This window comes from Onychostruthus taczanowskii, unplaced genomic scaffold, assembly GCF_017590055.1.
Source record: "Onychostruthus taczanowskii isolate IOZ18803 unplaced genomic scaffold, ASM1759005v1 scaffold3, whole genome shotgun sequence".
Classification (NCBI taxonomy): domain Eukaryota; kingdom Metazoa; phylum Chordata; class Aves; order Passeriformes; family Passeridae; genus Onychostruthus; species Onychostruthus taczanowskii.
In genome coordinates, this window is record NW_024500349.1 from 1821209 (window position 1) to 1849129 (window position 27921).

General features: G+C 37.8%; 1 protein-coding gene across 1 annotated transcript; it reads right to left on the bottom strand.

Annotated features, from left to right (window-relative positions):
• Positions 1-355: 355 nt before the first annotated feature.
• CASD1 (CAS1 domain containing 1) lies at positions 356-27815 on the bottom strand. Its single transcript, XM_041408765.1, has 18 exons — positions 27527-27815; positions 22372-22468; positions 21584-21704; positions 19999-20043; positions 17828-17890; positions 16594-16638; positions 13770-13893; positions 11826-12040; positions 10502-10927; positions 10007-10096; positions 9326-9445; positions 8243-8399; positions 6674-6753; positions 5570-5671; positions 4131-4271; positions 3526-3603; positions 2422-2514; positions 356-1401 (listed from the first exon to the last, which is right to left on the bottom strand). The coding sequence occupies exons 1-18, from the start codon at positions 27657-27659 to the stop codon at positions 1135-1137; spliced, it is 2397 nt and encodes a 798-aa protein (XP_041264699.1). The 5' UTR covers positions 27660-27815; the 3' UTR covers positions 356-1134.
• Between the last annotated feature and the right edge of the window lie 106 nt (positions 27816-27921).

Consider the following 27921-nt stretch of genomic DNA (forward strand, 5'->3'; position numbering starts at 1 on the left):
TGCAACAAAGTTGACCACTCAATCCCGGCTCCTCTTGATACCAACAGACTGACTTGCATCCTCTTAAATGAAAATGCTATTACAGCATAGAATATGGCACTAGTTCCCTAGGAGACCTAATTCAAGGTCACCTACAAACACAGGGAGAAGGTCAAAGATCACTGTTCCCCTAAGATCTGATGGAGTGGATATAATGGGATTTCATCTGATTGGAAAAGGTTGGAGGGTCTTCAACAAATTTCCCATCTTGAACTGAGTCTGAATTTTCATTTTTTTTGTTCACTGGGATTGTACACAGAACGACATACAGTTAAATGAATTACACAAATTGAGTATGAAGTTTGAACTGAGTATGAATTTTCATTTTTTGTTCACTGGGATTGTACACAGAACGACATACAGTTAAATGAATTAGCGAAAAGTTTATGAAAAAACAAACAATTTTAGGAAGAAAACCCAAATTCTCTTTATAAAAAAATTTCGACTCAGAATTCACCATATTTGCTGAGCACATCTTAAATTTCTAAAAAAACCCCTCACAAAGTATTATGTAAACTTGTATATAATCTTCAACCACTGAATTGATGATTACTTTCTACTTCCACATGCCCAGGGTTTCATCTAACGTGCATTACTATTTCCACCCCGCACTGTTTCCAACCAGCAAGTTACCGCTTTGCTCAGAGCCCTGCCCCGCTCTGGCTGCCCGGCGGCGCTGCCGGAGGCTCGGCTCTGCTGTGCTGCCTCTGCTGGCTGCGCTCCCCGGCAGGCGGGCGGTGCGTGCTCCGTGTGGCAGCAGCAGAACAGCGCAGCCCCTCGCCCTGGGCTCGCCCAGCGCCGCCTGAGGCCCGTGATGTGCCCATGATACCGCTCGACCGCTGCACTGCTTCGCGTCTCGTTTCAACAGATATGTAAACAGAAACAAACATCCAGTAGAAAGGACTCGTTTTCACATGCAATTCTGTACAGTGCACTCTTGTTTCTCAGATTATTTGAGAAGGCTATTTCCACACAAAATATGTACATTTCCGCTATATACATTTTCCACACGCTTAATTTAAATGTCTTCTTGTACCTCCAGTTGAGAATTTTTGTTCAGGCAGACACAAAGTAAACCTGAAGAAAGTTTCCAAGTTAATGCCTTGACTGATCTTGCATTGCTGAGAAGAAGTGTAGTCCACAAAAAAATCCAACTATGCATAGCAACCTTTTCAGGAGAGTTGAGTTATCTTTAGGAACCACAATCTGTGCTAGATCATTAGTGATCTGAGAAATCTCATGTGCCACGCACACAAATATGAAAGTGCTGACAAGAACATTAAACATTGGATATCCAGGAATGAGCACCAAGATCCCCTTTGTGTCTGCTGCCAGCCAAATATGGTATTGGCAAATGAAGAGCTAAAAGAAAAAAAAAAAGTGTTTAGCACTACTTATATATGTAAATATTTTTACTTAACTAAAACCCATAGAATTACTACTATTGCATCAACTGACAAACTTTTGCTTAAGTTGAAAGCTGTTTTCCACATGTCTTTGTTACAGAACAAAAACATGAGCTTGTTAAATCACAGGGTGTTTGCTTGGCCCTTAACCAAATACAGTTCAGGGGAGCATTGGATACATTCCACCAGAGCAGGGAAGAATCTGCCTCCCTCAGTTACTGTCTCTCTGGTGAGGGTCTGAACTGACATGCTGGCAAATAAGAGAGAGTGCTTCACCTGCTGATGAATGCGCAGCTCCCTGGAGCTGATCAGCACCTAAAGCCTACCAGGAACTGGAAGAGTGAAATGTGATCCTTTTAAAAACCCACAAAATCCTGTACCCCATATATACTGTATTGCAATGAGTTTCTCCTAGAAATGTATTTTAGTAATACAATAAAATGTCTCATTTAATATCACTAAACAGCAAATAAAATGAGAAGCAAGAGAATTCCTACTGTTTCAAAATATACACTAAATGGAACAGGTAACATTTACATTATAAAGGGGTTTATTTGAAATGGTGAATTTCTTTATTAGTCACAAAAAGCTTTCTAGGACAAACACATTTATAACTGTTCTTACAATAGTAAGTAAAATTCATGCAAATTCTTCAACTGGCCTAAATTTTTATCTTCCAACTGCATAAACCTCACAGCATACTCTAGTGTTTTATCCTCACTCCCACCACCTTAAATCACCCCATTCCCTAAAACAGCACAAGAATTAAGCCTGCTACTGTGAGACTGCTATTTCAGCCATGAATTTTAAGTGCAACAAAAGCCATGATGCTAAAAAAGGTCAAACATGACAACATGGCATTTAGTAGGCCAATAAATGTTTTCTCTGTGTTATAGTCCAATCTAGACAATAACCACCTACCACCACCTTGCATTTCTACGTTTTAGTTCACTGTACTTCTGGTCATTCTACTTACCTCTAAAGAAATTTTGCCGAACCAGGCGAAGAATGAGCTATACACAGATCGGACATATCCGGGAATGTTCCTGATGAGGATGAAAGCTAAAATCTTTGTTTTGTTTTGTTTTTTTTTTTAAAAAAAAGGTAAAACAAAGAAAGTGACTGTGGATGACAAGCCAAACAAACACATAAAAAGTGTATCCATTTTCAATGCACTAAGTGAAGGGCATCATGCATTAAAATTTATTTAGAAGCTAATAAAAATATAAACCAAACCTGGTTTAAAAAAATCCATGCAGTTTATACTTAACAAAGTAGGTATTGAAACTAAAAATATTGTACACAAATGCCTACAGCACAGCAGGTGACATTCACATCTCCAGTAGAATCACGGCCTTGATGCTGACAGATGTTACTACATGCCTCCTAGGCATGGTCACAAAACATGTAAAACCATGCCAGCCTAAAATAAACGTGGCCACAAATTTGAGTTAACCCTCAGTTTTTAAAGAGAGGGTGTCAAGATGAACAAAACAATATTAAAAAATTAAATCACTCTTGCTGTCCCTCAAGAGAGCAGGACAAAAGAATAAGAAAAGAAACAGGGCACAGAATGAGACAGCTGGGGTATAGTGGGGCAGGGGACACAGCAAGAGGAACATCTAAATTTAAGAAAACCACCTGCAGGGCTCTGTGGCCCACCTCTTCTCTGCCTGGAAGTGACTACAGGGTCCCACAGGTTGCTCCCTACACTAATACCTCCAAACACTCCTGCTTTTTTACACCTTTCTTCTCTTCCACAGCTTTCTTCTTTACCACTGCTATGCAACTAGTTAAAAGTTGGCTTTGGACTTGAATGGTGTATATGAAACCTACACTAAGGACATCCAGATAAATCAAAACCACAATCACAGTGTGCAATTTCAGTGCTTAAAGGCAATGAAAAACTGACTAAGCAACGAAGAGTTGCTAAACTCTTTTTCACTTTCAGACATGGGAATGAAGCTCAATATCTGACATTCCATGAAAAAGCACAAATATATTTTAAAACAATTTTTTAAAAAGCTCAAATAAGAACAGACTAGATTCCATCACAGTACTCAAAAGGACTAATAATTACCTGCACCACAGAAACAGAAGGATGTAGCTCATTGCACTCTGTCTTGTTTTTACAGCTACTAGCCCAAATAGAGTAGGTCTAAAAGATATTAAAAAATTAGTCTGTGTAGCAATTACATGTACATTTAAAAATTAAACAAGAGTATGATATTTTGAATTGTTTTAGCATTAGTTGGTTCACTAAGATGTAGGACATAACAGAAAAAAAAAGACATGACTTAACCTTTGTGTTTCTCTCAAATTCTTCTTTGCAACTAATGAATACTTATCTCATGAATAATTCTTAATACAACTTTTTTCATCAACAATAGACAAGCAATCAAGTGTGGAAATAAGAGCTGTGTAATCTATCATGTTATTTTTATGATCCAATTTTCTTTTAAGCTTTGAAATGAACTGAAAGAGTAATGATGTTTTCATCCAAATCTGACTGAACACAAAATATTTTTAGTGAGTAGATAGGTACAGAAAAACCCAGCTAAAATACTTCCAAATAAAGATCTGATTTTTCGAGGTTTGTTAGATAATACTGACTAAACAACGTCAGAAAACCTATTTTTCAGATACTTACAAACCTGATTATACTAGGTTATAATAGATACTTACCAAAAAGGACACAACTGAAATAAATAATAAAACATTTGAAACTCTGTGGGAGAAAAGAGGATCTCCTTTTCCTTCTGATATCATCTGTTGCTTCTGCAATGCCAGATAAATAAAAGCAAAGAGCATCCCATGAAAAACCACCTGTAAAAGACAAACAGAACGAAATTAATATTTCATGGCTTTTACAAGTACTTCAGGTATAAACTCTTACTAGAAATGCTACCAGAGAAAGTAGTTTTAAAGCTATGTTTTAAAAGGTCCTTTCCCAGATTTACTGAAGCAAATGAAACCAGACTTTCTGGTTTTATGACATGAGACAGTCACAGACTGCATTTCTAACTCAACTCAAAACCTACAAATAAAGATCCTTTACTAATGCTTCAGAGAGCATTAAAGACAAGACAATTAAATTTCAAGAAGTTTTCAAGTACCTACTATCCCCTCTGCAATCTATGCCACCACTGAAAAGGCTTTCTCTGGGGAAAAACCACAAGTCTGTGGCTTTCTCCCAAACTGGCAGGTAAAAACATTGAAGAAGCAGGACAAGTGCTTCCCTCTCTCACAGACAATTCTTCAACAGAGTGTTTTACAATCTTATGCCAAGTTCTCATCAGCTGGCAACACGAGGCCATTTCAGGTCTGCACAGTGCTTGTCCTCTGTACTTATTTTGAGCTCTGCTCTTCATCAGCACCACCCAACCCACAGTGCCCACAGAACCCAGCAGTGAGCGCAGGCTGCCGGGCAGGGTGTGCTGCTGCTGCCAGCCCGGGTGTGACAACGCTCTGCCACCCAGACTGTGCCTCCCGGGGGACACAGGTGGCGCTGATCCCGTTAAGGGCAAGTTCAGCACTTAAAGGCTTCCGTCGTAGAAACTCCACTCACCTTTGCCAAGAAGGAAAGGAAAAAAGACCTGTCTCCCTGTTCTACTCGCCCACATTGCAGAGTCAATAACTGCAAGGAAAGCACTTTCCCAGTGCTTGGAAAACAATTTAAAAATACGTGCAAGAGTGGTCTGGTTTGGGCACCAAGACCCTGATTTTAATGTTTCATATGTTACATTAAAAGAAATATATCCTTAACTGATACAACTTCCAAAAAGTATTATTAAGAAAGGTACCACAGTAATTTTCCCTGTCTTTCAACAGCCTGAAATGCTACAAGTGTTAAATTTTCACAGTAAAATTTTTGAGAAAAGACAGATCTAGGATACTTGATACTTCATTTTTTTTTAAATCTAGAAGGAAATAAATCAACGTCCATCTTTTAATTAAGGCTTTGATAGACATTTGCAGTACTAAAGTGAGTGCAGCTTTGTTTTTTATTAAACACTGGGGAAACTAATGTTTTCTCTGGAGGGAAGAAAAACAACCCTCCCTCTTCCCACAAATTAAAACATACATTTAAAAGACAAGTAAAAATTTATGCAAATGTTACATACGTAGCGATCTAGCTTCCACCTAAACCACCATTCATAAACATTCCCATTCAGTTCAAAACACTTGGACAATGGCCAGAATGAAAATATCTTCTCAAATGCACCCTGTAAAAGACAAACATGGAAAAAGCATTAACACTGATGTCAACTGTATTTACTAAATTTAAATCAATAACATGTTTAATATTATTCTACCCTTATTTCAACAGCTACATGGCACTAGAAAAACAACAGGATTCCCCAGAAGTCTCCCCCATTAAAAAAAAAAAAAAACAACAAAAAAAGCCCCCCCAAAAAAGCCCAAAAAAACAACAACCAAACAACCAAAAAAAAAAAACCAAAACAAAACAACCCAAAAACCAAAAAACAAACCCAAAAACTTCTTCACATGAGAGACAGTTTGAGTTGAGTTTTGCCTCCCTTTAGCGTGAGAGAGAGTTTGAGTTGAGTTTTGCCTCCCTTTAGGGTATTTGCACACCTTCCATTTTGTAGTGCTCCTCACAGGGAGAGATCCACTAACCACTAACAGGCTGTGATCAGGAATATGCACTCCAAGACTACAGTTCAACAGGCTGAAAACCAGTGAGGGATTAAAACCACACAACTCCCCTGTAAGATCGGAGAGACAAACTCTGCCCTGACTTCTGCCAGCTGTACTTACAGCATGCAGGGAGACACTAACTTAGCCTGAGAACCAATCTTTTGATGTGGTATCAAAGCCAACTCTAGGTCTCTAAGAGACACAGAACTCCATTATCACCATATCACCATATGCATTCCCATATGCTAGCAAAACCCAGAAACTCTAAGCACATAAAAAACCCCACCCCAAACCCAAAGCACAGGCCCTCGTATTCACTACATTCACAGTAGTACATTGAAAATATGTTAAACATAACAAACCAATGAGTAAGACACAGAGTTGTGGGTTTTTCCAGCACCCAAACCAATTCAAATATGAGAAGAAATCAAAAGGATCTTTTTTTTTTTTCTTCTGTATTTATGATACTGCAGCAAATACACAAGTTATGAGCACATCAAAAAGTAGAGACAGGTAATAATATACTCTTAGGTCATTAAGGATAAATACAGCCAGGATTTACAAACCTGAGAATATGACAGAAAATATATACATGTCAGTAAGCAAATCAGTTTCAGCAGTAAACCAAAGTGCCACAGGCAGTTCCCTGAGGAAGAAATAAATTAATCATTATACTGTCATTAATTTTTCAATACCAAATCCCAGGACACATTAAGTAATAACTGCCAATTATTTAGTGTAGCTATGCTTTGCAATAGATCCATTCATAAATAAATGTTCAAACATTTCCAGCAATATTTTATCACTATCTACATTTAAATTTTACTTTAGGCCATTAAAATAAACATTCACAGCAACTAAAAAGCTATTAAGCCTAAACTAAGCCTCATGTCTAAGACTGGGACAAACTACATAAAGCAGAGAATTTAGGTGTTCAAACAGAAACACTGGTTTAAAACTCTGCTTTCCCAAACACTCTGCACAGGCAGTCCCTATTCTAGGTGAGTGTAAATAAATATATACATAAAAACCCCTGCTTTTTGTCATGGGAAACGAGTAAATATTATTAAACTTTGAGATACCAGTTTTACTCCAAAGTTCAACTGCAGGTCATTAAGAACAAGTATCTTCTTGAAACAAGCCTGAGAAACTACTCCTCAAAGCTGTAAACTGATACTAAACTCTACCAAAACCTCAGCATTGCAACAGAGATCATTGCCCCTTCCTACCATATAAATTGGCAGCTGTAAACAGGATCATAAAAAACTGAAAGTTATCATTGAAAGATTTTCTAGTTTCACAGTACACTATTGCTCTGAAGTACACAACAGTAATTTCTGAAAGAGAAGTGCCTTTGTAGGAAAAAAAAAATTAAATTGAAGATATTTGCTTTCGAGCTATCTTGTAAAACTACTCCTTAAGTGTATTTTTGCAGCATCTATTCCTGGTATATATTTGAAATGGGGATTTTCCTCCATCAATAGGGAATGAGGATTTAAGGCTCTCAAAGTTTTAGTTCTAATTTAGGCAAATTCAATAATAAGCATTTATCACATGCTTTACAGCTTTTTAATGAACTGCAACACAAACTGGGATTTAACTTCAATTTCTATTTTAAATATTTGTACCACAAGACATACTTCTAATAGCTCATTTAATCCAAGATACTAGGATAGCAAGCCCCATGTTCTTATTTGGCCAGCTAAGGCAGAATTGGTGCTCAAGATGGACAGACACCTTGGCAACACAGAATGAGAAAGTCTAAACACTCCCTGTTCACACTACTCCCTGTTCACACGACAGACACTGCCCCAGCCCCAGCAAGCACAGACAGTGCAACCTATGGTTTTATTTCCATCCAGTAAAATTACAATTCTTGTAAAACACATTCCTGATGATCAAAACCTATTCAAAAGTATTCTAATCTGACTGTAACCAGAGGCAGAGTTTAGTCATCAGCTGTTATGTTTTTCAACGGACCCAATTCACCTATGACAAACTGTATTTCTGTGAGCAGCTGTTTAGCATATTTTGACTAACAAAGAGACTGAGATCTACTAATGATGCCATTTGTGTATGATTAGCATTGTAATAACATACATGTTTTATAGCAGAAAGAAAAAAAGAAATCTTACCATTTGCTTTCTTCTGGACAATCTGAGGCCATACAGCTAAGGTGGCATAAATGACCATAAACCAGACAGTGACTAATGGCACAAAATAGTAGAATTGGTAAGGTCGGTCCATCACTATGCACAGTACCACAACCAAGAAATTGAGACGAAATAAAACCTGGGGGGTGTCAGAGGAGAGAAAACAGAGGATATGTAAACTGGGAGGCAAAACTGAGAAAGATGAGGACATGTTCCTTTAGCACTGTACAAAAATATCTATGTCTATGCCTATACCTGTTTTACATTGAAACACAGATAAAGTAGCACAGGGAACATCAGCAAGGCAATGTAAGACTGCAGGCTGATTATGTGGTTCTGGATCTGTCCTACTCCGACCTGCTTGGCTAGAGATTGCAATGAAAAAAATATTAACCCTATCTGATTATTTCCCAGGCTGGGGACCAAGTGCTCTAGTTGCTGAATGCTGTTAATGTCTCTCTTTTTTCACCCCCATAAGATACTAAGACTAGCTCAGGGTAATGTCATCACCAGGCTGTAAATGTATGTTTAACAAGCACAATGACCTGAGTAACAGCACAATGTAAGACTTAATAGCAATAAAAGAAATGTATAAGAAAAAAAAACTCAAGTGCTACAGCACATGCTGCAAAACCTAGGAGTAAAGCCACAAAACCAGGTATCTTGTACAGTGTTGTTATGGTGTGAAAATTATTTTTCTTATTAATAAACATACAATACACTGTCTTTGGAAGCCCACCTGGCTCATTACTTACATATTGCTATATACTGTAAATTGCTACTGCAACTGAATGTGGATTGCTATTTATTAAAAAATAGTTATCTTGCAATTTCGGAGTGTACACATTTGCATTTTTTACATTGTAAGTATCATTTATGTGGTTTAAATTTGTATTAGATAAACACTACCAATTAAACAGCTCAGATTACATAGAACAGCCATTTTTATTGTTTAAACCTTGGTTAAGTGATCTGATATCACATTATTTAGAGGGTATGGATATATTATGGATATTTTCCTATCTGACAAATTTATTTATAAAAATAGTAGGCAGATATTCTTACCTGACACACTCTGTATACACCAAAGTCCCCTTTTAGCCAAAAATATGAGAAGTGCCCATAACCTGTTTGAAACAGATACGCAGCAACCAGAACTCGAATGTGCATGTACACAGGCAAAAACTGTTGAGAAAAATAAAGTACCTTCTATAAATGTCCATGTAAATGTTTTTGGCTTTCTTTTTGCCCCTCTCTTTTATTCTATTTCTGCATCACAGTAAATCAGATTTAACTAAGAGAAGAAGTACTGTGGTACATTGCTCTGTTTCTTACTAAGCTCTTTTGGTGTCCTAATCTTTGATGTTAAAATCAGTTTTTTCTATTTATTGCTCTACACTTGCCATATTCTATTACTAGTTATGAGAGACTTAAGGAGGGCTCTTTGAAAGCTCACCTTCAACAGTTTCAAGTTGCTAGCAATTAAAAATAAATTAATGTAATATTTTATACAGAGGAAACACTTTTTTTACTGGTCAAGTAATGTATATAATGTTTTTATCAGTCAAATCTACAATTAGAGACAAAAACGAACTCTGCTAATGCCATGTTTAAAACTACAGAAAAACCAGAAACATTTATTGATTCATTCATCTATTCAGTTCTAATGCCCATTTACACTTTCTTTTGAAATAACACACCCAAACTGCATTCCCCCTAAAAGAAAAAGAAATTCAAATCACTTACAGTGCTTGCTCCAGAGATATGATAAATCAAAATAACAAGTTGCATCCAGCCCTTCCATTCATCAGTCTGTTCTCTATTTAACACTTTAGTCTAATGCAAAACAAAACAAGAGTGTTGCTATTCCAAAAAGAACAAGGAACATCTACAAAATGAGGAGAAAAAGTTCAAACAATAAACCACCTTATGGGTAAATGTGTCTCAACTGTAAAAGTCTTGTCTAGTGGGCAAAGATTTAACATGATCTAAATTCTCTTTTAGCTGAGCTCTGATCAATCCCCGTTTGAAAGAGTGAGAATGACTAAAGTGGTGACATCCATATGCCTTCAAACAGCCTTTGCATCTAATTCTATGCAGACATTATACTGCTTGAGATGGCATTTTTTGCAGGTCAGTTATACTGACTTTGAAAAATTAACCTTGAATACTTAGAAATTGGTTATTTTACATACATCTCGGGAAACAACATTTTAAGCAGAATATCAAGGTGATCATTACCTCTTTGGTATTTTCAGTATAAAATACCCCCAAAACCAAGATATAGACGATTGGTATGAAGAAAGATGAATGTGTGTAAAATTTATTTTCCTTCATGAAAAGATTTGCTCTGTCACACAGATAAAAATAGGTCATGATTAGACCAAGTTTGCAAAAGCAGTGTAAGAGCATCTCTAAAGTAGAAACGTTAGGTGTGCTGATGGCAGGTTTCTTCTCCTCTCCACTTTCCAAATCAGTGCATGATTTGTTCTTCCGATAATTATTCCGATGAATTAAGGTGATAATTAAATATCCAAAAATGGACAAAGTAAAGAAACAGAAAGCTATCTTCTGTATCAGAGTGAGAGGAGGCTGAGGCTGGCAGCAGGAGCCATCAATGGGCTTCATTATTTTATTGCAGTAGACATTCATAAGAATCATTGCATTCTGTAAAAAAAAAAAAAAAAAAAAAAAAAGATAACATTTCCATCAAAATAAATTTTCTTCTGCATCATGTGCTGACATCAGACATGCAGTTCTCCCTTATCATTACAAAAATAAAATCTTACAGTCCCACCATATACCCAGTTGCATTCAACAGCCGAGTCAAAACACTTCTTCCAAACAAAAAATACTTTAACTTCTAGAGGTAAGCAAAAATGGCTAATCTTAGAACAGGAGGGTTCTCTACTGGCTGTAGAAGGTCTGTAAATGAAAAATAGCTCATAAACTTGGGTTCTAAAGGGGCAGAGTAATGCAAGTATCTAAAACATGACAGTCAGACTGAAACATGCGGTAAAATGACATGTATTTCATCCAGTGACACCAGAAGTGACATAATAGGAAAGCTCTTTCACAAAAAGGGCAGGCTCATATGTATATGCATATACATACTGGTTAGTAAAAGAGATGAAATAAAGTCAGAGGCACTCCATGCAACCAGGGAGATCTATACTGTGTGTTCGTTGGCTTCTTCATGCTCCTTACCAAACCAAATTTTCTGGACACATAGAATTTTAAGACTTACTTCTTAGCACTGCTTCACAAGTCATTACCACCCTAACTCATTCATACACATGAAAGCATGGAGTTTCCACTCAGGATCTAAAAGATCTAGTGGATTAACAGTATTTTAAAATAGTTATGCACTAATGTGTTTGCTATTATGTTTTTTTAAATGCCTATAAAACTGACTGCACTACCACCCACTGGAATTTTCTGAACAAAATTCCCCGACGAAAGCAGTCCTCATTACATCCATACTGTTTGCAGTTTCAGAACATTCACTTCAGATCTTGTTTTACTATTAATACTTTTAATGTTGACCAGTGATAAAAACACTTACAGTATCTCTGCTTGATTCAGGGAGATGCAGGCCATCTGCAGACTTCATGATAGTTTCTTGTGCTATCAATTTTGATACACTGAACACTTTAACTTTAGCTTTGGAATTTCGGGAGCTGCTGTTCAGAATACGAACAGCTGCTTCATTATAAGCATCTATTTTCTCATTAGTGATCATTTTCCGACTTTCACTCAGCATATCTTCATAAACAGGATCTGAATTTCAAAGGACAAAGAATAAACACATTAATTTTATACTTATCAATGATAAGTAGCTCAAGTTGCATGGGCTACTTTCATCTAAGAGGTCACAATTGTTTAATTGTGCAGAAAAAATGTACAGCAAGGAATAAATGACTGCTACAGTTACCAGAGCTGTTTATCACGAAATGTTCTTATCACCATTCCCTATTAATGCATATGCAGTTGTAGGTTAGAAAGCCCTGTCCAGACATGAATGCTTGTTTAATGTCTCTGAATCCAGGAAAAGCAGATAATGCTAAAGTGCAGAGCTGCTTAAGCTTTCTCTCAGCAATGAAGTCACCCAAGAAAAGACTCCAAAGGAAGTCAGAATAGACATATGAAAAAAAAAAAAAAAAAAAAAAAAAAAACAAAAAAAAAAAAAAAAAAACCAAAAAAACCACCCATATGAAAAAAAAAAGCCCCAAACTTTCTCAAACCCTCTTTTCTTCTGTGAAAAAAAACCCAAAAAACAGCTCCTTCGTTCTCATAGGTCATAAACATATTCCATTTGCTCCTGTTGATTGCAGTTTAACTTATGGCAGAATCTCACTTTTACAGAAAAAAAGGTCGATATAACTGCCTACAGGATTCAGAAATTATGTAAAGCTTAAAAGAAAGCGATATGGGGTTCTAGATCAAAAGGTCACCCAGAGTTCTTTAAGCTCCTGTGAAGAGCTCCTGCTGTGACACACTCTGTGAGATGCAGATTAACTTACTTTAGGTACCTCATGCCTATATTTGGATAACCAATATCTTGACAACTCTGTACAGACCGCTTCTCCTCCCACTTGGGCTGCTAAAGAGCTCAGAGATTACGTAAATGAACTAGGTCCCTCGCAGTACCATGGTGGGACAAGTCTGACAGGTAACTGCTTCTGGTATAAATAAACATGGTTTTGAAAGGAATGGGAGACTGATTTGTTGATTCAGATTTACCTCTAGAACCATCTTTTGATAGGAACTTGGTTTTGACTGTAAGGGTACAGCTGGGTATACTGCTAACAGGGCTCAAAATCTGCCTATGTTTCTAACTAAGGTGATGACAATCTAAAATGGTGTGTCCTGTGGCAGAGAAACCAAGAGAACCTTCTACCTATGAGCTCATTGCTCAGTTCCAGGGTAATGTTTTAGTTTTATTGAAGAAAAGCAAAACAATGTAAGTTTGGTGCCATAATAAAAATCTCATTAACTTATTGTGAGCCGTGATTTCTCATCACAGTGTAGAGAAACAAGTTTCATTCTAGGGACTTAAATTCTCTATATTCTCAAGAGTGTGCCCATTCTAGACACACACAGAGGATGCATTTGTTCAACCTCTTCTATTATTTATATAATCTGAAAATTCAGTTCAACAAAACCACAGGAATATTGCTGTTGTGTGCACCTGTGCTCTTGACTCCCAGGAGGTATGTATGGAGCACAGCACAGGGAGAACAGACCTGGCATGTTGAGTCTGAGAGTAAGCTAACAAAGAATTAAGAGTTCATAAGGCAAAAGTTTTTTCCTCCTAGAGCTTTGAAATCTCTATCAGTAGTAGCAGCTATTCAGGTATCAGCTTAGTTACAACTGCAAGAAAGGAGAGACTGAAGCTCAACCAACCAACTGCAAGTAAGCAGTATGGATTAAGTTTTCCATATCCCACAACATAATGATTCAACAGACAGTGAGGTTAAAAATTGTTACCTACTGTTCATTACTTTACCTTGTAAGACCCAGTAAACATCACTACTTATTGCTAATTTTTCCAAAAGAGGTGCAATTGAAGTGATATTGATTTTATATTGTGCAAGAGCTTCGTTGCTGCCATTGTGAATCTTGATAGACCACTGGAGAAAAAAAGAAATAAATTCAGAACAAGTGTGTCTGAGGACCCTTAATTAATTGATTCCCTTGCTCCATTTGTAGCTATTTTTCATTATTTCAATACAGCTAGATTTCTTCAGTTTCATATTCAAAAGTGCTAAAAAAATTCTATCGGACCAAGCAGCTGTCCAGACAGATAATTACATTCAATCTCATCATCCAAATACAGAATATTTAACATTCAACTTATGTGTATGTTTGACTTTTCATAAATTAAACTACACAAGATGTTTTAATTCAAAGTCTCCTGGCTTTATCCAACAATGAAGTAACAAAGCCACTCTTGTTATCAAAAAATCTTGGCCAGTTCAACCAATTCCACTCTAGACTGACTACAGCAATAGATGCATGCAAACAAAACTAGATGGTGGTATCAAGTTCCAATATTTCCATCTGTTTTGCAGATATCCACAAAGGGGGAAAAAACCCTCAAAAACCAAACAAGAGCCATTTTAATTTCTGGTTTAATGTTCTACAGGAAATCCCTGGGAGAATGCTATAGCCACTCAAGAATTCCTCCTAACTTTTGAAAATTATTTCCCACACTGTATGAAAAATGGAGGCAGCTTTTTTTTTAAAGTGTTATGGTATCTCTACTGACTTAGTCAAAACTAAAAAAAGCAAAACCATAACAATTAGCCTAAATGTAACAAACCCTATTTATCTCTAAATAGCCAGATAAAAATTTCATCATAAGACAAGTACACTGATTATTGCGCTTCCTGAAAATATTATTCAATATAAATTAATACTTCATGAAACCAAATAATTTACAACTGCTCTGAGAACTCACACTGGAAAAAAAGAAGGAGTTTCTCCTAGCAGCTAATTACTTAATTTGAAACACCAACAGTATTTAACAGACAGTTAAAGCAGCATATTCCATACAACAGGAAGTCAGGAATTAAGAAGAGCATGGTAGTCATATTCTCAGAGAAGCTCCTCTTCCCAAAATAAGAAAGCAACTGACTTTTGTATGAGCTGGAGCTCCTCCAGCTTACAGGACTACTATTTATAAACCATTATGCAGTTGCCATCTTAAGACAGACATGTCCAGGCTGAAGTAGCATGACCAACCCAAGAGCTAAGTTAAAGATATAGATAAATTTCAAATGCAACGAAGTCCAAGAGCACACACCAGGTTAATCTAGTGGCAGGTTACCACACCAGTGTCAGCTATGGTGAGGTTGCTGATATGTCTGATTTTTGAAGATTTTATGTTTTTGGAAGTCCCTTAAAAGAGAGACTGTTTATCTTTGTTCAACTCTATATCTAATATTAAATGTTTTGTATAAATATGCTAGTATTAAAAAGAGCAGAGCCTCCCCTGCATATTGTTAGTTTCTAGTTTCTATCTCCTGCTGTCCACAAAAGGCAACAAGCTATGGCTAATATATACCTATGAGTATAGGGAATTATTTAGCTCAGTGTCCTGCAGTTCTGCAACCTGACCTTTTGCCTGCCAGAACATTATCCATATATAATGGCATTTTCTATACCCATCCTAGTAATAAATGATACAGTCTCAGACTGAGAAATTATATTCTAGGCTTAGTACAATTCCTAAAGCTCAAATATTTATGTGGATCCTAAAGAGGAAGGGAACTTAGGGGTTCACTTAAAAGAAAAGGAGAAATTTTGACGCCTCAGGAAATGTGTGGAAGGCTACATACACACACAACCTCCTCTTAAAATTGAGGGAGTTCATCCTTAGATGGGCATGCCCACAAGTTTCCAGACTGGTAGAGTGCCTCAACTGTCTGTAAAACACACTGCTTTTGAAGGATTTTGTTTTAAATGCAACACATTTACCCCCCTTTACATTTCAGCTCCTATGAAAATAAATTAGCTAACTCTTTCCAAATTCCAATTCCCAAATATTTGGAAGTAAGGGACATTAAATGTGCAAATAATGAGATGAGCATTTGTTTGATTCGACTTTGTTACTAGAACAGACTAATTAGGGGCGCCTGCTGAATTCCACCCCTGGAAGTTTTAAAGAATTGGTTGACTCTTGCCAAGTACAACACAGGTAGAAATATCCTGCCTGGTGGCAAACTGATGGGTCAGGACACCTCTTCTGGTACTTGTCAGCACTGTTTTCTGTGATGCTGCAATGCATATCAGTGGTGGAATCTTCCAGTGCAACAAGATCTAGAACTCCAACCTCTTTAGTTGGTGAACTATCCATGTAAATTTATGATTTTTACCTATATATATATATATATATACATATTTTTTTTTTTTTTTAAAGAAATATGTGTGGTGAAAGAGACCATCCCACACTGGGCCATGCTCAAAAGTAGAATTTTGTGACCAAAAAAGGTGTATTAAAAATACACTTCAGTTAGTATGCAAATACTTCAACTTTTAAAATTAAAAATCTTTTTTTAACCAAATCCATTTTATTAGCTAGGTTAAAGCAAATTAATGCTTATTAACCAGTATTGCTGAGAAAAAGCAAGTACTGTACATCAAACAGGTATAATAAAGCATACCTGGTATTTTAAAACTACTTTTTGTAACAACGAATTCACTGAGAATAGATATTTTACTCTCAACTGTGTTTAACAACTTGATCATGTAACCAACTTGAGAATATTAAAAGTTATCCTATAAGAACTTCCTACTTCTCTAAAATCCCCTATATATGTACAACTTACCGTGGCAGCTCCTACTACAATTATATGAGGTTTTGCCACAGAACCCTAAGAAACAAACAAAGAAAGGAATTGGTTTTAAAATATTCTTAAATTATATTACGACTCATATCTTCATTAACTGTGACTCACTGGCCTATCAGCTAATGGCTACAAAAGAGTAGATTGCAGATATATTGCAGAGAACATACATCTGATATATGCAAGATACATAACAAAATTCATATAATATAATCTACAGAAGCATGAAGCATCAATAAGCACCTATAATCCTGATCAATTTAGCAGCACAAGCTCTCTTTAAAATATATTTAAACATCTTCTCCTAAGGTCAAATAAACCATAGATCACACTTTTGAACTATTTATCTCAGTCTCAGCATTGTCAAACATCTGTTAGAGCTGCTGCATTGACCATTGTCACCCCAGAGGTTGTGACAGTTCTGTGTAGGACAAAGACAAGGGTCAGTGTACTCAAACAAAAGAGCACAAGGAAACAAACAGTCCTAAGTACCTCAGTACCACTTTATGCCAGCACAGCAAGGAAAACCAGCAGCTCTCAATTTTTTGTATTAACCACATAAAAAGAAAACCAAATGATAACTTCAGCTGTCCTGATGGGAAGTCTTGTGCAAGAATGATCAACAGAATAGCAAAATAATCACTGCGAGCTACTACTAAGTAACTCCAGGCTATTGAAAGGTCAACAAAGGAAGAAACAAGAAAAAATTAGCTGCCAATCTGTAAATGCATTACTTGTCAGAGTTACATACAGAACAACACGGCAGCCTGCAGCATAATTGAAATATATAAAATAATTAGCATGCTAATTGAGGGAGATATTGAAAAAAAATAAAATCAAAGAATTCTTGACTTTGCAAATTATCTTTGCCCTTCACTCTGAAATGCTCAAATTAACATATAAACATAACATCATAGAATCATAAAATATCTCAAGTTGAAATGGACTAATGGATCAAAATATTTGGTTACATTAAAGTGGAGTCATTGCAGCCACAGAGGAAGTAAAATGCCAAACCAGACTGAAATTCTTTTAGCTCTTAATAGTATTAATTAACTTGTTCCTATGAAGTAGGTTTTTTCTAGTTTGCTTAGGGGTTTTTAAGGTCCAAGTGATACCATCCTTGGAAGACCAGGAGATACCCAGAAACATATACACCAGTAAACATCCCCCCTTCACCACTCTAAAGTGAAATTATAGATCTCTTAAAACAAACCTCAGTCCAAGATTTGATACGTTGCCTCATAGAGCCATTAACTTCTGGATACCACAGAAAATCCTGTAAAAAAAAAGGCAGTTATTCTGCAAGCTTACAAGACAATCAGTAGACTAAAACCAAAAAGTGCAAAAAACCAAACTAATTGCCATCAATTCAATTCTAAAGGAAAAACATTTTACTCAGAGTGTGATTTCCTTATAATTAGCATGAAAAGCCTGATATCTTACTCCAGCATGGAAAACAGAAAGCAAAGAAAAAAAAGAGAAGAAGCCAACAAATCCACAAAACTTTTTCCTCATAAAAACCAAATTTTTATTTGTAGTTCAGGAGTCAGAATTTCACCAAGAAGGTATTTTTTAAATGTCTGTTAAATGAGATGTCCTTGAGTTTCTACTGAAATCAGGGATAAATCCACAAAAGGTCACATTTATAACTTATTAGAACTTAGTTTTCCACATCCTTACCAGCAGATTTTCTTTGTTCCACAGCTTAAAATTGATAGCATGAAATCATAATTTTCAAACAAAATCAAAACCTAACAATTCTTTTAGATGCCAGGAGCAGTGCCCAGCTTTCATCTAGAAGGACAGTCTAGACTAGTGCTTTTATGTCTCCCAGGGAAAGCCACGACTTCCTAGCATTTAGTTACTCCTCAGGACAGCACTATAGAATAGTCTAAAAATACATGTTGAAGGGAAATGGCAGGGACTACACATGCAGAAACTATTGTGAGGAAACTTTGTAACAGAATGCTGAAACACTATCAGCAGAGAGGAAATCTCTATCTTCCACTCCTCTGGATTGTTACATTTTGGTAGCTCCCGTGAGTACTCCCAAGTCATTATTTGGCTGTGGAACCTGCGAACAATCATGCAGTCCTCTACAGTGGCTGAAGGACAGAAGAGTTACTGTGATGACTAGAAAGGGCAAAATTAAACTCTCCACTTGTTCCCAGTAATTTTCTCTTTTGATGGTCAAGTATTTTCCACATTTGGATTACTGGGTCACAGCCAGTCTAAATATGGAAATTCAGCTACCATGCCAATAATGTTGAAGAGCATCAAAACAAGGAAGCAGCAGACTGGAAATACATTAACTATCAGACATCTCCCAAAAGCCCAGACGTGCCATCTCAAATCTTTGTGGTTAAGGAGTTTTGAAGATGTGACCCTGTCAGGCTAGCCCAACGCAAATCACACTGCATCAGCCCCTTCCTCCTGCCTTGTGTTCTATCCCATCTTTTCCAGCATTCAGATAACCCCGCGATGGACTTGATTGGAAAGGAATCCTACAAAGTGACTTTTTGGCTGAATTGACTCCTGAAACAACCCATTCCACAGCTTACCAGTAAGTGCTAGCTACAGCACAAACACAGGAACATGCTGTGAACACCAACAGAGTAGGTCAGCACATGCTTACATTGCCATGGGCTTACCACCCCAAAACGTTATTCTGTACCCTAAATCTTAACCATGTACACAAACAAGTACTGAAAACCCACATTCAGACAGCTCAGCAAACACAGTGCTTCTTTGGTTTTGGTGAATAGAGAATGAGTTTTCTTCAGGGCATAAATAAATACATGACTAGCACAATGCCAGCACTGCTGACGGCTGTCATGTGAAGCAAAGAAAGATATTGACGACAGCATCTCCATTGCCAGGGCAGAGGAGAACAGAGTCCTTCAGAAAAACTAGCCCCAAGTACTCTGTTTTCTTTCTTTAAATATCCCCATTATAATCAACACTGTGCTTATTTCTCCATGCAAAAACAGTGGAAGGAATACCTGTTGAGATAGCATAGAAAACTCAATGGCAATTAAATTACCAATCCAAGGAGACCCAGATATATATTTTTACAGCACAAAAAGAGTAAACTTCCTGGCAAAAGGTATGCTTGGAAAGGCCAAATTGTAAGATCTGACATAAATTATACATAGTACCAGAGCTCATGCCCAAAACTAAACCACAATACAAGTACTCCATGCCAAATTCTCTTAAAATAACAGTATGTTAAGATGCACTGTGAAACATCTGTGAAATATTTATAAAGAATGTTGATGGTCTTAACCTTCTTTTAACTTCTCAGCTCTGACAGCATTTTCAACTATATTGTATGCAATAATAACACGATTATGGTTTGCAATTTAACACTACATAAAAACTTACCACTTTAATTGAAGCAGATTTATCTTCAAATGGGATATTTCCATGCTGTCAAAAAACCCCAAAACAAAGAAAACAAAGTAAGAAAAACTTTCAGAACGAAAACAAAATATTTACATACCTATGCTAACTTGCTCTCACACAATATGTATCTTCAGTGGAAAGGATTTTTCTTGTATAAACTTGTCAGTGTACTCACATAAAATATTTATGTTGCTTTCTTGATAAAACAAGCCACTAAAATAAACCGTTCTTTTTCCTGGAAGCAATCTAGCCAACAAAGTCTGAAATGCTTTCTGCTCACTCTGTTACAAAGGCATCAAATGTTTTCCTAAATTTAGCTTCCCAACATAAGAAAAACTTATGACTTTTCCTCTTTCTTTTCTTACACTGCCTTTTTCCAGCCTTCCTTTTCATCTGCCCATCTCCTTTACACAAGACAACCAACACAGTTTTAATTAAAGAATAAAAGAAAATAGTCTCAGGCAGAAATAAAATCTATAATGCATTATTAAATTTTCTGAGTGAAAACTGTAAATCAGAAAGGAATGAGTCAGATATGCATTCACAATACTCCTTTAAAATTGTAAATTACAGTATTAATTTTGGTACTGATCCCTAAGAGCAAGTGTACTTCTCTTCTTCAAACTGAGATCTTGATTTCAGTAACACTTGACAAAAAATACTCTCAACTCAAAATCAATTACAGCACTCTATTATCTCACCATTACTTTTGGGCAGCAAGAGAGACCTAACCAATTGACTAAGAAAACCAGAGTTCTTGGATCAATCAGACATCTTGTTTTGACAAGTGATTGCATGCTGCATGCTGGACAAGCTGCCACCTTGTACTTCTAAGTGACAGAATTACTAAATTATTGACAAATCTTATGTACTGTTGAAAGGTGCCTTTTCTATCACGTATGTACATAAATCTATGAAGATATGTGCCCAAGAAGTATCACAGAGCAAAAGAAATCAGCATTTTGTTCAGCAAATACACCTAAATCCTTTCTTCCTCCTTCCATCTGGCTGCAGTTTACATACTTAATGTTATAAAATTCAGACAGCTCTTCATCAGTGATCAAAAAGAAGGTAAGACCTGAAGATATTTTTAGTTTCAGCTTCAAGTTAGACCTGGAAATCTGTCATTGCCCCAAGGACTTTTATGAACAGATTAGATCAGCAATTTAACTGACATTTTAAATGACAAATTAGAAGGCATGAATTACTACTATTTAAAAACACACAAAGGAGCAATCATTTTCTCATCAAGAAACCAAATACGAAGCACAAATTGCTATGGGACAAGTCAGCTTCATTAATTTATTCCGAGGCTGCTGCAAGCTTTCTCTTGAGCTTCCAGTTCTCTTCTCAGATTCGCAATTATCTCATTGCCTATCACTTGTACCCAAATAATTATTTTGGTCTAGTCTTGTTCTTCTTCAAAAGACCTTTCTGTGCTTCTCCTTTCATATGGTGAGACCAGCAAACAGTATAATTTGATTTTTTGAAGTTCAGACAAGAGTTATGAGGTAAATTGGGAAGAAAGAAACAAAAAATCAATCACCAAAACAAGCTATCTCACCTTAATTCCCTCTTCTTTGACTTGAGGATTTATCAGTTTTATGAATGAATAGAACAGCTGTCGAATTCTAGAATCTCCTATAAACACAACATGTTTGTCTATGAGGCAATTTTTTGCTTCACTGTAAAACAAAACAGCAACATTACAGAAAATACGTATCTTAGAAGTATTCTCAAAATCTACAGAGCTATATAGATAATTCTAAACATTACATCCAGCTCTAAGGCATGATAATTTTTTTTAACATGCTGAATTAATAAACAATTTATTGCAATTTGAATAGAATTAAAAATGAACTCTCCTGCTAATGTGATTAGGCAAACAAAAAAGCAGGTTTTCCTATTATGTGTGCTACAAATACAGTTGTTTCAAAATGGTAATATACAGCATAACTCTAAAAAAAAAAAGTTCTCTTACTAGGAAGTGAAAAAAGTGATAGGCAATTTTATTTGGGATATTTTTACTTGCAATTTGACACATAAAGTCAGCAATCTGAGAGTGATATATGCAGCCTCATGTGGCTCTCCATAACTTGTGCCAGTATCTCCATCACCAATATTTATTTTTATTTTTATACAGAAATACAACTATGGTAAACACTGTAGACACAGATAAAGTACTTGGAAAAGACTTCTTTCTCATAAATGCACATTTTTGAAAGCCTAGAGAATCAGATATAAAGTGAACAATGGATTATGTTATTCCTACAATTACAGCAATTACTACAGCTGCAGTCAAACAACAATCTTGCTTATTTACAGATGAACAGAAGACATGAGTTTCCTTACCTATTTTTATACTTATGCATCATACAACTGTGAGGTTGCCATACTTTTTCTCCAAGAAATCTCCCACTGGACAGAAGATACTCACATGTATCACCACCTTTGAAATGTTATATTAAGATTAGTATTCAGACACATAAAATGTAAAACATAGCCCTGTTGCCATTATAAAAAATAATATGACAACATTTGAAAAACAGAAATTGAAATAATCAACAGCAGCAAACAAATTTAACTGATTGTAAATACATCTTGCACAAGTTTCTGCAAGCTGCCTTCTCACTCATTATACAATACTGCTCTGTAAATCCAACCCCTAGCCACAAAATGTTAGTGATCCCACTTCTGTTGTCAGAAAGATGCTGTGACTTAGAATGGCATTTCCTTTAAGAGATGCCAATCCACTCTGCTGTCTACTATCCCAAATACACTAATATAAAATTAAAGAATACAACTGTTGAATAAAGTAATCTTCTACACAGAATCACATACACAGCATCTTGTATGGAACACAAAACTCATTACAAGGTTTGCAAGACATCTGGTCATGGTCATGTGGTCACCTTAGAACAGGTGATATGGGTTAATACACAAAAAAACCCCCAAAAAATCCAAACATTTACACATCAATTTGCTGATCAATCTGAACTGCACTTATCTCTTCCAATCAATAAGCTGTATGCTAATTAAGATTAATCACTTTACAGGTGCTGATGTTCCAGGTCATGTTAAATTTCAAATATCTCAGTTATGAAATCAGTGACTGTTATCTTCCCAACGCCATGTCAGATTCTGCTGCTTTATAACTGAACACAACTGAACCCATTCATTGCAAGAGAAGTTGCTCTCCAACATTTTTGTCATACTTGGCATTTCTGAGCACTGACAAACAGGTTGTGAATGAAGTGGTAGGGACTTGTTGTAGCTTGGGCAGAAACAATGTACCACTGCCCATACCTAAAACTTTCTCTGAAACCTTCACTTCATTAAGCTCAACTCATACCTTGGTTTACGAGCAACACAATTTTCTCTGATTCTCAGACTTGAAAACTCATGCAAACTATAATGTCAAGCAAGTTGCATAAAAAATGAAACTGTCTGGAATAATAAAAAAAACCCCAACTAATCAAAAGCAACATAAGTTTGATAATGAGGTGGTTTAGAGTTATTACTGATATGAAGTCCTCCACTTTTCAGATAATGACAACTAGGAGATGTATTGAAGTGATGCAAGAGTGAACTTTGTAAAAGAATATCCACCACTAATCAGACTCCCTCTGACATCCATTAACTTGCTGAGAAAGATGTGAAAGAAAATCAGAACAGTTATTCATGGTCAGACCAGTCTAGCCCAGTATTCCATCTTCAACAGGGACGAAAAGCAGATGCTCAGAGATAAATTAGGAGAGGGCAAATAAACATTATATTCTTGCCTAATATTCTCCCAACTATGTTCATTCCAAGGATTTAGTGAAAAGGACATGCAGTCTTCAACTGCATGTCCTTTGCACCCACAGAGTCCTTCTAGAGTTTTCTATATCCAGAGCTGATGTTTGAAGAATTATCTGCCTTTATTTGAAATACAGTTTCTACTAGATTTACTTGGGGCACTCCCTGGTTCTTCAATGGGACAAGGCAGTTTGGACTGAAGTCTATCATGATTTGTAGCCCGCTATCCCTTCTTTCTCAATCAAAGTTTCAAGAGTAGAGGATGTCCTTATATATAAGTCAAGATCTGTACCTCTCTACTCCATGGCATTCCCACCCCAATAACTGCCCCTGAATGGATCAATCCTTCAGCCCACAGTACACTCACTGAAGTAATATTCCAAACATCACACATTTCATACATTTCAAACAGAGAGACAAAATTGCATGTCAAGGGGTTATGCCTTCTTTCCCAACTTCAGGTACTGATTACCTCACTACTGCCCTGAGCAACATTAGAAAGCTCCTGAAATCCATTCAGGCTATTACTGAAGTTTGATATCCTCCTTTAAACATAATTGTAGAAAATAAGGGGAGAAGATGAGGGAGGGGAATAAAACAAAACCAAAACAGCAGTAGAGAGGAGGTTACAAACCAGACAGTGCCTCCAGAAAACTCAACTCTGGATTTAGCAGGTGAAATAGCAGCCAAAAACTATGCTCATTTTAATACACTACAACTTCTTCTTAACCATCAATGAGATCTTAAAATAAAAAACCAACCAAACAAAAAAACTCAACCAAAAAAACCAACCCAAAACCCAAGAAAAAGAATTTCAAGTGCCAATGTATACACAAACCACAGACCATTCTTTTTAAATTCTTTCTTTGTGTAAATTATCCTTCCAACACATTGTTTTATGCTCACTTAGATACACAACATTATAGTTATACAAAGTATAAAATTTTTCTGAATTTTTTTATGTTCATTATTCTAATTTATCATTCCTCAAAATCATGATTATTCAATTGAAATTGTGAAATCTCAAAGTCTTCATTTGGCACCAGAGCAGACCGTTTCACAAAGCTTTCTCTAAAATACATACTCTCAAAGAGCTGGAAATTCAATTGCTCTCTATTACTCAAAGTAAAAAATGTAGTTTTAAACAGAGTCTACAACTGTTGATTTTAAGAATGCAAAATTTTAAATAAATTCTTATTTCCAAAACAGTTTAGGACTGTACCTTTGAAATAAAACAGCTGAAAACCTCAAAGCATTAACTTCACTGGATAGTATGTAAACATTCAACCCACTTAACTCTTCACAAATTAAAGACAGCCTGTACCTTCTCTTTTTTCACATTCTTTTGTGAAAAAATGTAGGTGACCCCTAAATACAACAGTCTTCCTGAACATAAATCTGACCTTCCACATCCCCAGTTCAGCATTTTTCCATACAAGTAAATTTTACACAGCAAGTTTAACTGGAAGTAGGCTGGGCTGCTCCGATCTATAATATGTACTGGCATGGCTGTGGCCAAAATTAGCTAAAACCTCTCTGTGCAATGACAATCAGACAAAAGGGGAAGTGTAAAAGCACAACAAACACAGCAATCACTTACGTGACACAGCCTGGCTTCTTTGAACCTGCTTGCAGCCCTACCTCAAAAACCCTCGGGAAATCATAATAACCCTTTCTGGAATATTTTGATATAAAAATCTTGGTGTAAAATGTCTTATGTGTAAAAGAAAGTGCTTTCTTGTGATCATTTAAAATGTATTACCTAATTTCATTTGTCAGTTGATACTTTTTGTGTGATGGCACAGTAAAAATCAATTCACTTCCCGCAATAATTCCTGACATTTGAGAACACTAAGAAGTTTCTAGGTTTCTGTCCAGGCTACAGAATTTTAGTTTATTATTTATCAGAGAGAAGCTGTTTTATTCTTCTGCCATTTATGCTGCTCTTTTCCACTTATGACAGAACTTTCCAAGTTCCATCATACCACTACTAAGAATGAGAACATCACTGAGAATGAGTGAGGTGCCAGTGAGCTTTAGTTGTGCACTATCAGTGAAAACCTCCAGTTTTCTCATTACTTGTCAAAAGTACTGTGGCATTTGCTGAATTTCAACGGTTTGATATCACTGCAGGTCTGCAGAATGATCTTTTTGATTAGAGAAACTCTGCTTTTATCTATCCTAAAAATTCATCTGCTGTAATTTTCCCACCTTCCTTTTCTAAACTTCTCTTTTGAACATTTTATGTTCACAGAAGCCCAAATTGGTAAGTCTATTTTCACTATGACTCCATGTCCTCCTACCTTTTAAACACTTCTGGGAAAACCTTTTCCTTACCCTTTAATTGCTTCAAGAAACTAAAAGCCTTAGGTGAAAAAACTTTAAAGGTTTGTAACAATTCGTACTGACTATATCAATTTAAATAAGAGCCAGCAGATTATCACCATTTTGCAACCCAAGACTCACCCCTCCACATCAACTCTCACAGAATATACTGAAATTATGCATATTTTATTTTCCTTGTAACCTGCTTGATATGTCAGTCCCCATTTGCTTAGTCTTCCCTCTTTAAAAATTTGCACCATGCTTCTGTCTAGTTTTGTGACTTGTGCCTGCACAACAGGCAAGTTCAATTACCTCATGCTTGATCTACTCTAGAATTCAGTAAATGCTTCCAAATCTTCCAATTTAATACTAGTCAGTTCATCAGACTTACCGACATGCCAGCTAGAGGGTGAATCTAGGGAATTGTAAACACAGAGATCCCTACCCCTTTTTCCATTTCCACAATGAACTGCCTCGCTCAGCCCTGTCTCCCATGAATGCTGGCAGCCAAGTGTTAGAACACGACACCAGTTGTGCGACAACAAACAGAGCCGCGGTCATCTCCCTACAGATCAACTTTTTCATTTACCCACAAAAACATACCACATTTCTCAGCATGACACAGAAACAAGTAAATATATCCTTCAGCGGCTGCATTTGCATTTACGGATCGCGCCAAGTTTCTCTGCTTCAGGGCCAAAACAACCCAGCGAGGAGGAACGAGCAGAGCTGCCGGCGCCCCGTAACCGAGGCGCAGGGACACAAGGGACACAAACTCGCCCGGTGCCCAGAGCTTGTCCACAGCCACCGACAACACGTGAAACCAAACGGCGCTTTACTGCGCTTCATCCACCGGTTTCGTTATGTTTGAGGCGATGGTTCAAAGAGTGAAACAACATATACCAGATCTCGTACCAATTAAGACTTTAACCACTAATTGCCAGGTAACTGGCCATTAATCATGCCGTACAGAAACAAGTGACAGGGAAGAAGTCACCCTCTACCCCTGCAGCTTCACCTGCCGCAGGCCGGGCCCCCGGAGCTGCGGCGAGCTCTCAGCGCAAACACCGCACAGCCACAGCCCCGCTCGCCCCCCTCACTCCGCGGGGCCTCGCCAGACCGGCGGGGCCTGCGGCGACCCCCAGGCCGGGCCCGCGGGGCCCCGCGGGCCGGGTCCCCGCTGTCGCCCAGGGTCGCGTCCCTCGGCAGGCAGCGACCCGCCGCGCCACGCTGCCCAGACCGCCCCGGCTGCCCCGGGCGGAGGGACCCTTCGCCCTCCCTGCACGGCCGCGGCTCCCGGGCTCCGCCGGGGTTCCACCGGGACTCCGCCTCCCCTGTCCGGCAGCCGCGGTCCCCCGCGGAGCGCCCGCGGCCGCCCCCTCACCTCGGTAGCGGCGGGAGGCGGCGTGGCAGGCGGTGAGGAGCAGGACGGCGCCCAGCGCCAGCGCCTTGGCGCTCCTCACGCTGAAGTAGTAGTTGATCTCCCGCTTGCCCCCGGTGTAGGCCAGCGCCGCCATCTTGGCTCCTCCATGACAACAGCGTGCGATGGGGCGGGCGGGCGCGGCGGGGCAGCACTGGGTCCCCGCCGGCGGCCAACGCGGACCCCGCCGCTGCCGCCACCGCCGTCCCCGCCGCCGCGGCCGAGAGCAGCCCCACGCCCCCCTGCCCACGGGGCGGAGCCGGCGCCCCTCTCGAGGTGCCGCCGCTTCCCCTCGGCCGCCAGCGGGCGGCCCCAGTGTTCGCCTCCCCGCCCCGCAGCGCCCTGAGGATGCGGTGGCT